We start from the raw sequence: 14,549 nt of genomic DNA, 5'->3' as shown, positions 1-14,549 counted from the left end.
GCTCTGAAATAATAAAAATACCTATTGTTGTTCTCTAAGAAATATTACTATTAAGAAATAAACACTGAAATAAAGATTGGAAAAGATAAACAGAGCTGCTGCATACAGATCAGTTCAAACCACAATTTCTGCCTGCTTGAAATCTACACAAAACTGTTGTAAAATCCATAAAAATACCAGCAATCACACTAAAATCTATTACTTGTCTAATAAGCTATTCATATCAAATATTACAAACTACATAATATTTCACATCTTGTGTATAGTAATTAACTACTACACAAAATGCCTATAAGGAATCTGCAAGAAGCACACTTCAGTTACCATCGAAGTTTCCTATTTTACTCAAAAAGTTAGAATTCTTCTAACATGTAACAAGTAGATTACAAGACATCAACTGTAGCTTCAAGCATTTCCGCCAGTACTATCAAAATGTATTCAAAACTCTATCTGCAGTTACAAGTGTAGCAAGTTTTCACTTTAAGTGTGAAAACTCCTCTTGAGCAAGTGCTCCCAAATGACAGAATTAAAAGCAGCCTAAGTGGAAGGAACCAAATATTTTGTTCTAGACATTTTATCAGCATTCTGTGAAAACTCAACTAAGATATGTAAGCAGCTTAGACAAACTGTTTTAACTGTGCAATCAATTAACAACAAATATATCAAATTTTACAAATAATGCATAACACACATAGCAAAAAGTAAAGGAGAAAAATAAGAAACCTGCTTCAGCAGGAATTTTGTTAATTAATCACTGTCTGTATTGCATATATAACAGCCTATATATTGCATTATACTGAAAGAGCCTTTCCTTCTTGAAGATGACAGTGACAATATGCAGCCCAGATAGCAGTCAATTAATATTCATTGTGTAAAGAGCAAAGCATTTCATAAACAGTGTACAGCAAACACATGACAAGACTTTAAAACACAGATAGTGGAATGAAAAGCATTCCCCCTTGAATCTTCTTCCTATTAGTCTGCTAATGGCAAAAACTCTTCACACCTTAATGATACACTTCTGTTTTGTCTTTACTAACATTTGCTATTTTATTCTCTGCTGAGAGAATTATATCCACCCCCTCTGATGTCAAAGCTAGAAGGTGCAGTTTACCAGTCAGTATTTCAAAATGAATACTCCACTCAAAAAATATGGCTTGCCTTTTTCTGTTGTTGTGCACATCTCTTAGCTCAAATGGCTCAACATCAGCTTTTAGTAGCTGGATAGGTTTGGTTTGATCTTGTCCCAAGGAAGTACTGGGCACAGAATGATGCTTGTGGCGCTGCTCAAATGCAATGAGATCTTGAAGTGGAATGAGTTTTGGTGCCTAAGAGGGTTCAGAGAGAGAAAGAAAGAAAGAAGACAGAAGAAACAGGGAGGGGAACCCCAGTCAGACTGGATGAAAAATATAAACCCAGATTGGATTTCACTTAAATAAACAAAACTCTTGCAGCATTTTGTAAAGAAAATGGAAATGGAATATTAGCAGTATCAGACCAAAACCTCTGCCAATATGTACATGTATAAACTATTTTCTGAAAGTGGACTAAAAGATATTAATTTTCACATACTTCACTAATACTTGCATTTCTTATGTACCTAGTTCAGGATGAAGTTAGGAACTATCCAATGCAGACAATAACTGAAGAAGGACCTTTAAAGGAAAAATATTTCCATTCTTCTCAACTGGGATATGCAAGCACGTAAGTCTATCAAAAATAACATTTTTCAAAACATCAGGTATTCAGCATTCATAAGATTTTCTTACCCAGCTTTTTACCATTCCATTTCTGCCCTGCAAAAAAGGATTTTTCACCACAATCTACTTCTGTAAATACTTCCATTATAATTTCTGGTGGAAAACCCTACATTTTTACTATATAAATATTGTCCAATATTTTAGATAGTAAATTCTTTACATTCATTACTGGTGGGCTGAACATTGAACTGTGGAATGTGGGATCAATCTTATGTCATTAAAAACACTTTCAAGCTTACAGTCTCCCTCATACTGACATGTTAATAAGCAGGTACCCTTAGTTATAGATCCCTCCTGGTACCTGTGCTGAACACTTCCAAATTCTGTGGTGTGTAAACATGAACTTACTTGTGATGAGCAAGAACTGGAAAAACACTTCAACTTAGAAAAACATGTTATTAAAATCCAGTACCTTCTTTTTCTGAGGTAAATTAATCTGAAGTAGTGATATTCCTGCATCCCGTAGTGTTTCTGTGCAGTCAGTATCCTTTGTTGTAGGTTTAATAGGTATTAAAGTAGTAGTGATTGGCTGCCTTAAAACTGGTGGAACTGTAGGTACTGGGTTAAGTTGCAAGTGCAACAGTGGAATACCAGTCACGTTCTGAGTGGTTGGTGCTTCATACACATTCACATTTGCAGGGAACTGCGGCCGAGGTGCAACTTCTTGCTGTCCTTCATACTGATCTAAATTCAGATGTTTGGGAGGTCCCCTATGCACTGTTTCTGCCCATCTCTTCTTTTCCTCATATATTTGCCTTGGAATCTCGGGGTTATATCTACTCCTGTGGAAATCTTCTTCTGCCTTACTCTTCTGGGCTATGTGTGAGGACTGATGGTTCCATAAGGAACCTGATGAGCTCCAAGCTACTCGTGGTGCTAGGGGCGGTCTGGTGAAAGCTGATGACATTTCTGTTGGATGTAAGAATGTTGGTTTGACATGATAATTTGATTTGAGCTTAAGCAAAGGAAATCCATTTGAGTAACTCATTTCTTTTTCAACAGGGATAAATTTTATTTTTTTCTGGGTGTCTGAGGAAGGAGCTAGGAGACGAAGTGGTTTAGTAAGTACTGAAGAATGCAAAGCTTGAGATGGTGACATAAATCCTGTTCCCCTGCTGTTGCTTTCAAACAGTGTTGAAGAGGTATTCATATCCAGATGATTCTAAATCAGAAAAGCAAACAAACCAGTATTTACAAACCAACCATGCACTAAATATGCACAAAAATAGTTTTGTCTACACCAACTACTACAAACACGTTTCCTAACTCAATGGAATAGATAACATATCAGATATACTGAACAGTCTTCATAAACCACACTTTGATATACCTACTTTTATATGGCCATTACTGCTTTCATCTTCCACACTATTCCTTGGCTGAAAAGCAGAGCTCTCTTGACTAGTTTTTCCTTTTTCTTCTTGAGTGGGCACTTGTGTTTTTGGAGAAGCGCTGCACTCAGCGGTGTGTGCAGGCTGGCTCCCTGCCAGGTGGACTGGTTGATGCTGTTGTAGCATTTGTTGCACATTGGACACATTGGTGAAGGATGACTGGACTATTTGCATTAAACTCATGAAGTTGATCTGCTGTAGCTGAATACACACATGCACAAAGTTAACAATGCCAACAACTTTAACAGAAATCTTAGTAAAAATGTCTAGGCTGTGTTACAGCTGTTCACTATCAGGCGACAAAACAAACAACATCCCAGTAATGGGATGATTCCATAATGATTCATTTCTATAATTCTATAATTGTTTTCTGTACTGGATTTTCTCGTAAGATACAATAAATACCTACCACAGACAGGTTATGCTAAAGCAAGATTAATGTCTTCACTTTTTTTGTGAAGTTTCAATAAATGTAAGGTCACTTAAAACTGTCTCAATGTACTACAACTTAAATCCTATTACAGTTGAAAAGTTATTACAGCATCAGAATTTTTCTAAATGTAAACTATTAAAGCACGTTGACTTATGTGAGATAAAACACACTCAAATTTCTACTATTACATCACTCATTTTCTCAAATCAAAAGCAAGAGTAAAGTCTAAACCAAGTTTTCACAGTGGTTAACACAGACCTGGAAATCTCTTTCAAGAACAACCATACACATAATGCTTTTAAAACAGTAATTATTTTCATTGTTTTCAACAACACAGTTTGTACTAAGAAAACTACTTACAAAAATTAGATGCTCTCACCTGAACTAATTTAAACATTTCATCTTGCATCATCTGCCTGACAGTTTCTGCTGTGTTTGGTTTCTCTTCCCTGGGGACTTCTTCCTTGACTTCCTGCTTCTTTGCACAAACAGAAGTATGGGAGGCAAGACTTGACACAGTCGACACAGCAGTCTGAGAAGGCTGGCAATCACTTACAGAAATGTCTATACTACTTAAGAAAGAAAAGAATAAAACTATGAAAAACATTCAGAGATCAAAACACTTATATAAGGTTGCCTTAAATCAATCCATAAAAATTTTAAAGATACCTTTGTTTTTTAAAAACATAATTAATTTGTAGAAGCAACCTAATAATTAACAGTGTACAACCTTGATCAGAGAGCATGTATGACATATTTCCTAATACTTCTTGAAATACTGAACAAAAAGCAGTACTAAGGATATAAGAGTATCTAAAACATTATTTTCACTAGAGGTACAGGCAGAAAACAATGATTTGACAGAAAAGACAGAAAAAGGGCCTGGTTATTCATAAAGTCAAACAGCTGATAGAAAATGAAGAAGGATATTATTAGTTGGAATAAGGCAGAAGGCAGATTTACTTTCATTTAAAGTAACGCTCCTTTAGATATTTGGGCTTAAAAAGCAACAATATTTCAGATTAAAGAAAATAATTTAAAATTGGAGTAACATGTACAATACATTACATTTTCCTACAGTGGTAAGATGTTTTAGCAGGTAAAGAATATTAAGTACATTCCTTACATGAAGAAGAGAGGGTTTGGATTTACATTAAGCTATAAAGGAACTGAAAGACTTGACTTACACCAACAGAAATTCACCCAAAAGACATTGCTCTGTTTAAGACACTGACATTGCTATGGGTACAGGCAACCCTTGCAGGACTTTTTACAGTTGTATGGGATGGCCTCCAAACATGTGAACAAATAGAGGCATAAAGCAATGGCTAATGAGTAATAGTTTTAGATACATAATAGGTGTGAAGGGGGATATGAAATCTTTTGGAAGACAATCTGAATCTGCAAGCATGGCCTGAAGTGCCAAAAGTTTGAGTAAATTGTTTTTAAAAACAGTTGGTGTGAAAAGCTCAAGAAGAAAAAGAGATTAGTGACAGATGAAAAACCCAAAAGATCGTGCAGTTTGTATCTTCCTCGAAACAGAAAAAAGCCTCATAGAGGACTGATCTAGAACTGAAAGCCTGACTCCTGACTCCCTTTCCTAATCCCAGCATTCTATCTATTTTGTATATATTTATGTAAATCTATCAGTTGCCATAGGATATATGCCTTTTAATAATTTTAATTAAAATGTATAAGTAAGTTTAAAATATTATTTTCATGTGTATAACCAAGTATCTTCTATAGTAATATTATATCATGAATTCTGTCCAGAATCAGAAAACAAAACCATTATGTCTCTTGAAAACTGGTAGCTCTGAACTAACATGTTTGATTCACGGGATATTCCAAACAACACATAGGTGTATATGATCCCCAAAGATCATAGTACAAAAAGGTTTCAGAAAAGGTTACTTAGTTTGCAGCTACAATATACTACACATGCAAATATTTTGCAGTCAAATCTACACATCACTTTGCTTCAAATGGGAAATTTTATTTTATTACATGAACAGTGTCAATTTGTCTTACCTAGGAAGTTTTGCATCTTGTTTTAAAGAGAATGACTGAGAAATGGTGCTAGTAACAACCTCAGTCATACTATAAAAAGACAAAAAAATTAGTAATGTAAATACTACAACAATTTGTTATGCTATATTCATTTTATATACATGTATGTGTATAAATACAAACACAAACCTCCTGAAAAAGTATTTTAATTTATATGAGATGAAATACCTGAAAAATGAGAGATTAAATACCTGAAAGCCACCTGATCAGAGCTACACTGATCTGCATTGCTTCAATTACTGCATTATACTGCAATCTGCACTGGCAAATATTGACATTCATGTTTTGTCTCCCCTAGCAATCAAAAACTGACTCAAACAAAAGCACTGAAAAGGTTCTGGCTATTCAAGACAGATGGCAGGCAAAAAAAAGGTTGATTCCAGTAGACAAAAGAAGAGAAAATCCAATTTAAGTAATACTGTTAATACCATTATAATCTGCATCTCTAAAAGAGAAAAAACAAAGCTATAATCAATTCTTGAGGGGTATCTTGCATTCAGTTGAAACAAAAATATGTAATTTTAAAATTGTAGAGGATTCCAAGTGTTTCTAAAAGTAAGCCATTTTAAAGTTTTTCATGAGTATTATGTATACACAAAATTACTCACCAACCCTGCACTTCATATATGTGAAATGCCTGTACCTGCAATAGGAGATGACTGAAATTGTTTGGAACTGTGACTTTGTTGCTAGAAACAGTAGGAGCCCCTGAGACTTCACTGGATACCATCATTAACAGGACTACTTTAGATTTTTAAGCAAATTAAAAGAGGAATTAAAAATCCCCAACAAGTCTCTTACATATTCTGTTCAGCCTTTTCTTCCTTTGTTTCTTCCACATTCTGATCTTCTTCAGGACCATCTACAGTTGAAATGGTCATCTGCTGAATATAAAAAGATGTATCTGAACTTGTAAATTTTTCTATCCCTCCTGCTGCAATAAAGTACAGGTTTTTTAGCCCATGGTAAACATATTTTTGATCATCCAATTGAAAAAATCTGATTAAAAACCAATCAAAATTACACACTCATCAGAGGACAGTTACAGATAAGCAAAATGGAGATATCATAACAATTCACTTGAGCATCTTTCTTTTTCTTAAAAGGATCTCATTATGATGAGATTTCAGTTTCAAATTCATATCTACGTAGTACCCTGGATACATACTCTGCTAATCTCACACCCCCCAGGTAAAGATGAAAGTGTGGAAACAACCCTATTATACACAACCTATCTACCAACTACGGAAATGAAACAAATGTAGGATTTTACACATGCTATAGACTCACTATAGTAAAACATATTGTAAAATTGAATTCCACAGTAAAAATAGCTCTTAGCTACTGTCAAAGAAAAGATACCTATGACCAAAAATGATGCATGAAAAAGAAGGCTCATTTATAAATCCAGACTGAGTTTCCAGACAGAAGTAAAATAAACTTCTTGATAGGTTTAATTTTTTTAAAAATAATGTAATTTTATATATATATATCTAATATATATACACATATAAAAGCACACACAAATTTTCCAAAGTACTCAAAACAGATCTCACTTTGCTACCTTTTAATTGTTACTTTTATTATTAAGCAAGGAAGAAGATTTACCAACCCTAAACACTTTAAGCTCTCATTTTCACAAATATATTGATAAATACAGGATACTTTGAAAACAGTCCTCATAACAATTCACTGCTTCCATGTAAGATCCTGTCACATTAGGAGAGATGCTGGAGCAGAGTAAGGCAGCCCAACCTGCTCTCTGTGTAACAACCAGCACAACTAAAGAAATTTGATGGGTGGTAGTAGGAGGCAACTCTCTTCTGAGAGGGAGCAAGGCACCCATTTACTGACCTGACACATTCTAGACAGTAAACAGTGAGGGCTCTGGAGTAGAGTCAGTCCTCCCAGACAAAGGGAAAGGGTTTGAAAGGGCTTGAATTTGGTGAATCTACCAATGGCTACAGGACTGTAGCCACAGCCAGGGGTATGGCTTCTTCAGCCAAGGGACTTACTCACTTTGAGAAATCTGGTCTGCTGAGGGTGGATCGGGTTCATCTATCAGAGAAGGGGAAGAGCAGCTTCAGTCATAAACTTGGCAAGTGGGGAAGAGGACTTTAAACTAAAGTTGCCAGGGGAGGGGCAATTTTATGCCAAGGTCAGAAAGAGATGCCTGGAGAGGAACTGCATGTCAACAGAGCACCTGAAGAGCTGCACAGAGGAATTACAACTCGGCTTCATCGGGGGCCAAGTGTAAACGTCTCCATCCAAACACATATAGCATGGGGAATAAACAGAAGTTGGAGATGTGTACATCTGCCAGGTATGGTCTTACTGGCATTGCAGACATGTGGTGTGATGGCTCTGATGACTGGATTGTTGGAATGGATGGATGTAGGCTCTTTAGGAAGCACAGGCAGGGGAGACAAGGAGTGGGTGTCACCCTCTGTGTCAGTGACCAGCTGGAGTGCATGGAGCTCTGCCTGGGGATGGATGAGGAGCTGGCCAAGAGTTTATGGCTCAGGTTTACAGGGAGGGCAGGGACAGGTGACATTACAGTGGGGGTCTGATAAAAGGCTGCCTAACTAGGTGCAGAGGAGGTCCTCTATATGCAGATAGGAACAGCCTCATGTTCACAAGCTTGGGTCCTCACAGGGAACTTCAACCACCCCAATATCTGTTGGAGGGACAACACAGCAGGGCACAGGCAATCCAGGAGGTTCCAGAAGGTGTTGATGATAACTTCTTTCTACATGTGACAGAACAGCCAGCAAGGAGATGTGCTGTGAAAGACCTCATTCCAACCAACAAGGAGGGGCTGGTGGGGAATGTAAAGTTCAACAGCAGCCTTGGCTGCAGCAACCATGAAATGGTGGAGTTTGAGCTCCTCAGGGCAGTGAGGAGGGCACACAGAAAGCTCACTGACCTTCACTTCAGGAGAGCAGACTTCAGTCTGTTCACGGATTTGCTTGGTAGTGTCCCATGGGATAGTTCCCTGGAGGGAAAAGGGGCACAAGAAAGCTGGTTAATATTCAAGAATCACCTCCTCCAGCCTCAGGAGAGATGCATCCCAACAAAGAGGAAGTTAGGCAAAAATGCCAAGAGGCCTGCATAGATGAACAAGGAGCTCCTGGACAAAGTCAAACACAAAAATGAAGCCTACAAAGGGTGGAAACAAGGACAGGGTGAGGAATACTGAGAAATTGTCCAAGCCAGACATGTCCTGGGCTGCATCCAAAGCAGCGTGGCCAGCAGATTGAGGGAGGCAATTCTCCCCTCTCTTCTGTCCTCAGAAGACTCTCTGAAGCACTCTGTGCAGCTCTATGTTCCCCAGTATAAGCAGGACGTGGACCTGCTAAAGCAAGTCCAGAACAAAGAGAGTTCAGGGCCTGGAGCATCTCTCCCATGACAGAATTGGTGTTGTTCAGCATAAGGAACAGAAAGCTCTGGGGGACCTTAGAGTGGTTTTGCCGTGTCTAAAGGAGCCTACAGGGAAGCTGGCTATGGACCTTTTACAAGAGCACATAGTAATATGAGAGGAGGAAATTACTACAAGCTGAAAAAGGGTGGGTTTAGATTAGATTTTAGAAAGGTGAGATGAGGCTGTGTAATAGGTTACCCAGAGAAGTTGTGGCTATCCCATCCATGAAAGTGTTCAAGACCAGTTTGGATGGGGACTTGAATAATCTGGTCTAGTGGAAGGTGTCCCTGCACATGGCAGGGGGTTGGGAATGAGATGATCTTTAAGCTCCCTTCCAACCCCAAATACTTCCATGATATCTCATGATTCTATGCTAACTTGCCTGTTCTCTGTGATGTTGTACAGGTTTGATCTTGGCAGAGCTATTGGAGCTCTTTGGAGTTTCATATGGCTCCTCAAAGCACTCTACAAAAATAAACACAGTTACTCTAAATCAGAAAAGTACATGGATTATAGTACCGTTATGTGATTTATGACAGCAGATCACATTAGTTGTCTTTTCCACTAGAGAGGAGTAAAGTGTTCAGAGCTGTCTCAGCAAATCCAAAATTTGTGTTCTTACTAGTGTTGATGCATGCACCCAAAGAGAGGTAAAAAAAAGCAACTTATATAAATGATACGAATATGATAAACTTAACTTATGTACACTCAGCTCTTAAAATTTCAAATTGTTTTGCACATTTGCATGAATATTTCTGGAATGAAAGTATACGAGAGATTAGAAGATATTAATTTACATTGTTCTATCTCTACAGCAAAAAAGTTACAAAAAAGAAAAACTGATCAGAAAGTCTTGATAAAGCAATTAATAAAATTTAGTTATAATACAAACTGGGTAAAATAATTCCAATAGAATTATGAAAACATCCACATTTTTTTATTAAATAAACAGAGGCACATAAAATCATATTCATGCAAAACTCCTACTGTTTTATACGCCAAACCATAGTAAAAGGATATATCATTAAAACAAACCTTCTTGTTCTGATATTACATCCAACTCCTGCTGAACAAATAGTCCCACTTCATTCAGATCTTCAGTCATATGAGGCACAGAATTATTTCCATGACCAATTTCCTTCTTATTAAAATATTTTGACTTTGTAGACATTCTGGTAATTGCAATTACAAAAGGTAATAAACAACATTAGTATCTGGCATACTTCAAGCATGCTGTTCCTTTCAGATTGCAGGCTAGTGCCTAATTGTAAAATAAATACTGTTGTGATATAATCAATGTTCATATAAGCTTTCTCTCTGGCTTTGACTTAAACCAAGGTTAATTTTTTTTTGGCATAGATGTGATATTTTAGTGTCATTAAAGGTACACTCTTTCAGATGGGCTGTTTCCAGAAAAATGGAACCAACACACACGATCTACCAAAAATGGAAGACAAACCATGGCATGTGTTCAAAATCACCTGTTTAAGGTTACATTCATCTCCCTCACAGAAACTTCCTTTATCAAAAAAAAAAAAAAATTGTAAGACAAGACATACAATAATGTTTCAAAATACTAGAGATTATTTTTGGAAACTAGAGATCTATATATCTCTTCATATATATATCTTCTAATACTAGAGATCTATTTTTTTTTATTGCAACAGAAGATGAAATGCCACAAAAGAGTTCAGGTTAAGGATTCTTTATGTTCAGGACAGTGCAAGATATTAATAAATAAAATATCTACTGCTTTTTCCATCTATTTTTCTGACATGCACACATATGAACATAGGTAGATTACAGATCCAGGCGAAAATAAACTAACATTGTGAACCACTCAAAGAAAATTACACTGAAGAGAGGGGAAGTTATCTGAATTCTTTTAGAAAACCATGATACCCAGTATATTGGAAATCTAGATTCTATTTCACATCACCAAGTTTATAATTAACCATGCACAATTAACATTGTTTTCTATCTAATGCACATCTGCTGATGGAGAATATTTAATCTGCTTCATGCAGCTGTAACCAATATGCACAAGTTTGACTTTTCACTCAAAGTGAAACATGTATATAACACATAATAACAGCAGAAGTCTTCATGCCACTTAGCAGAGGAATTATGACCAGCTAGAGTTCCTAGGTTAAAAAAACAATGTTACCCCAAATCCGCTTCACAGAGATCATCATAGGCTTGTACATTCTGGACATCAGGAGGAGAATTGGTCACTGTGGAAGAGCTTTCATCCACACTACTTTCTTCCTCTATTCTAGACTGGGCTTCTGATAGAGCTGCAATTTCTTTCATACATTGATTGTCTGGATGCTAGTAATAAAAACAATGATAATCAAAAATGAGTGGAAAAAAAACCACCCCCAGATACTTATTTTAAAAATCCTTTAATTTAGAATGATTATGCTTAATTCACATTCTTTTCTTTATCATAGAGCCAAGAAATCTTGGATTTACACTTACCTGTGAAACATGATTTTCTCCCCTTTTTGCATTAAATGAAGCAAAAGTCCTCTGAATTATCCAAAGGAAACATAAGAAAGATTTGTCAGTGTCAACAGTGTGTCAATTGTTGAAGACAAAGACACTATATGACAATATAATCGAGACATATATACAGTAAGATTTGGCCTTAATCTCATGTAATATAGAACTCTCAAATTATCACTGAAAACAGTATGAAAGGCAAAAAGACATACATTATCTTGTGGTTAGATGCATGCACAAAATTTGTAGGTTGTAAATAAAACACTTGTCCAAAAACCAGAAAATACAAACCACAAGTAAGAAAAAAATCTTCTGAAATGGGAGAAAAGCCTTCTTAAAAAAAGTCACACAACCCTCTCCCCTCAAAGCCTTTCATGTATTCTGATTCTTTGTAGTGTTAATTGAAGAAGCTAAGTGATCCAGTTGTCCCTAAAGTATAAATTAAAGCAATACCTACCAGGTTCTTGTGGCAAATCTCTTCTATTCATATCCACACATATACTCCAAATCTCTGTAACAGTGCTAATAATTTTTCAGCTGTCTTTAACTAGTTTAAATACTCCAGTCAAACTATCTGCACTGTCCTTGAAGACAAGTGAGCCTAAAATCAAGTCTTCAGAGAGAAACTATTTCTTTATTCTTTGTCTTGCTTTGAGATATTCTATCTCCAGTACTAGGTATCTTCAAACATGATGTCTAAAACTAGATATAATGGCCAAACTTACAGGAATTTGTGCAAAAAGATGTGGTATCTGCATAAATGAACCATATTTCAAACTTCCAAAGAGAACTTTCATCTCCAACTCAATTATTTCTACAGACAGAATGCAAGCATTTCTAGAATTTTTCTCTCTTCCTAGCAACCCTTACAGGAAGGACTATTAATCAACATTCCAGGTTTTACTGACAAAAGAACTATAGCACAAAACATGTATGTCATTTTCCACACTGGCATAACTCACTCACACATTTCACTGACACTTGTCTCATCCTTTTTCTTACCTTACATTTTATGTTGGTTGTTTGAGATCTGTCTCCATTTAACTGTTCTAACAGCCAAAAAGATATAAGGACAGCTGCTGCTGATGTTTTCACATGTATCATTGGGAGAGTCTCTTCTAAGGAATCTTGTTTATTGGAACCACAGAGCAGTCTTTTATCAGACCATCTGATCATCCACTCCAACAATTTTGCAATATTGCTCATATTGCCCGTCAATTCTATAGGCAGTTCTTCTGCTGGTACAATACCAACCAAATCAAGAGTTTTGTAAACATACTTAGAAATTGCCTGAGTTTGCAGGTTAGAGGACGTATGGTTCGGAAAGGTCTGGCTTGCTAGTGCAACAGTGAATTCTTCATTGTCCGTCTGAGCTCTGTAAATTGGCTTGTATTTTAAACCAAATAATCCTCCTCTAAGTCCTTTTGTTAGCTTCCATACAGAAGGTTCTGTGGCCTGTACAACAGACTGTACAATTGTTGGTTTTTCCAAAATATTTTTGTTTTCCTTACAGATAGACACTTTTTCAGGATCACAAGATGCTAGGGTGACAGTATAGCAAGACCCTGCTCTAAACACACTTTGACTTCTAGTTTTGTTTTGTCGATGTTTTAGTGTTGTGTGAACATCAAAAAAGAGAGAGTTCAATTCATGTTCTCGAAGCAGCCCAGAAAAGCTAGTAAGAAATGGAATTCCAAAGTCACTGTATTTTACCAGGTCTCTCTCAAGAACATAACTCAAAAAGAGTTCTAAAAATCTAACATATTCATCGTCATCGCGTTCAAATTCCCATGCACCAACTACAGGCAAATTACATTGATCAAGCGTGTCTCTTCCACATACTTTGTCTTTATGTTTTGTTTTACAGTTAAGAGCTTTTATCTTGTGTGTGGTATTTTTGCTACCTATTTCCCACTGTTGTTGGAGTTCATTATCCCTGTAAGACAATAAACGTAAGAATCATTAATATCCAAATTCATTTTAAGAAGAATTGCATGCATCATGAGTTCCTTTTCTTCCACTAGTGTTAAAAAAGGCAAACTAACAACATCAAATTTACATTAATACAGTATTAAAATGGCAAATCAATCAAATTCTAAATCCATAGACAGAAACTAGGCAGTAACATATATGAATGTGAACAAAGCTGATAATAATTTACACTTTAATAACATAGTATTCACATACCAACTGATATAAACCTGGCAGTGCTAAGATTTGGTACATTTGTAATTCTTCTCTTGATTAATCACCCAAAGTGACAACTATCCTGTTTGGTGAAGCGATTACTTGATCAGCAGGAGACAGCTCTTTCCCCACCCCAACACCCCCCCCTAATTTAAATCAAAAGCTTTCTGCTGCAATCTTTTTCATACCTTGGGAATGAAGGTGTTTGAGCTCTCATTTCTTCATTGAACAAAGCATCAGAAAGTGTGTCTGCCGTGTCTGCATCACTGTATACCTGAGGATTCCCAACATCCATAAGTGTGCTTGTGCTTAGACTAGTGCCTAGTGAGAATCTGTCATAACAGTGTTCCTCATCATTTGATGCTCCCTCTTCTACTGGCTCCCAAATATTAATTTCTATAGGGCCTATGTTCTTTACTACACGTCTCAAGGCCTTCTTTCTCACTTCTTCAGCAGCCTGTATAACAACAGACATCACTTCTTCACATTCAGGACCTACTGAAAGAAAGAAAATCAAGTTTTCAATCTTAATTTTCAGTTTTGGGTTAGTATCTCAAATTGAGACATGAATTAGATTTCAAATAAAATCATAAATTAGAGCAATTTATAAATTCAACAAGAAACTCTGATAAAGTAAAGAAACACCAACATTTTGAAAGCCATGATACTCTGATTCTTACAGACGTATTAGAAAGAAAATACAGAACTTAACATGAAACTCAAATTTATCTAACTGAAAACGACAATAATTGTTTTGGATGGGGTATGAAAGAAATTATTGT

The 14,549-nt window shown here is 36.3% G+C and overlaps 1 protein-coding gene across 1 annotated transcript in view; it reads right to left on the bottom strand.

Annotated features, from left to right (window-relative positions):
* CPLANE1 (ciliogenesis and planar polarity effector complex subunit 1) overlaps positions 1–14,549 on the bottom strand; it is a 58,218-nt gene that overhangs the window by 17,724 nt on the left and 25,945 nt on the right. Inside the window, exons 25-36 of the mRNA XM_085043477.1 lie at positions 13,956–14,262; positions 12,583–13,516; positions 11,243–11,406; positions 10,111–10,247; positions 9,458–9,540; positions 8,581–8,649; positions 6,456–6,538; positions 5,616–5,684; positions 3,964–4,156; positions 3,095–3,352; positions 2,173–2,922; positions 1,162–1,328 (exon numbers count right to left, since the gene is read on the bottom strand). Of these exons, the coding sequence (XP_084899603.1) occupies positions 1,162–1,328; positions 2,173–2,922; positions 3,095–3,352; positions 3,964–4,156; positions 5,616–5,684; positions 6,456–6,538; positions 8,581–8,649; positions 9,458–9,540; positions 10,111–10,247; positions 11,243–11,406; positions 12,583–13,516; positions 13,956–14,262 (3,214 nt within the window). The remainder of the gene's footprint in view (positions 1–1,161; positions 1,329–2,172; positions 2,923–3,094; positions 3,353–3,963; positions 4,157–5,615; positions 5,685–6,455; positions 6,539–8,580; positions 8,650–9,457; positions 9,541–10,110; positions 10,248–11,242; positions 11,407–12,582; positions 13,517–13,955; positions 14,263–14,549) is intronic.

The sequence above is a fragment of the Lichenostomus cassidix genome, chromosome Z, assembly GCF_008360975.1.
Source record: "Lichenostomus cassidix isolate B80296 chromosome Z, HeHo_3.0, whole genome shotgun sequence".
NCBI lineage: Eukaryota > Metazoa > Chordata > Aves > Passeriformes > Meliphagidae > Lichenostomus > Lichenostomus cassidix.
This window is presented reverse-complemented; position numbering and strand designations above follow the sequence as displayed.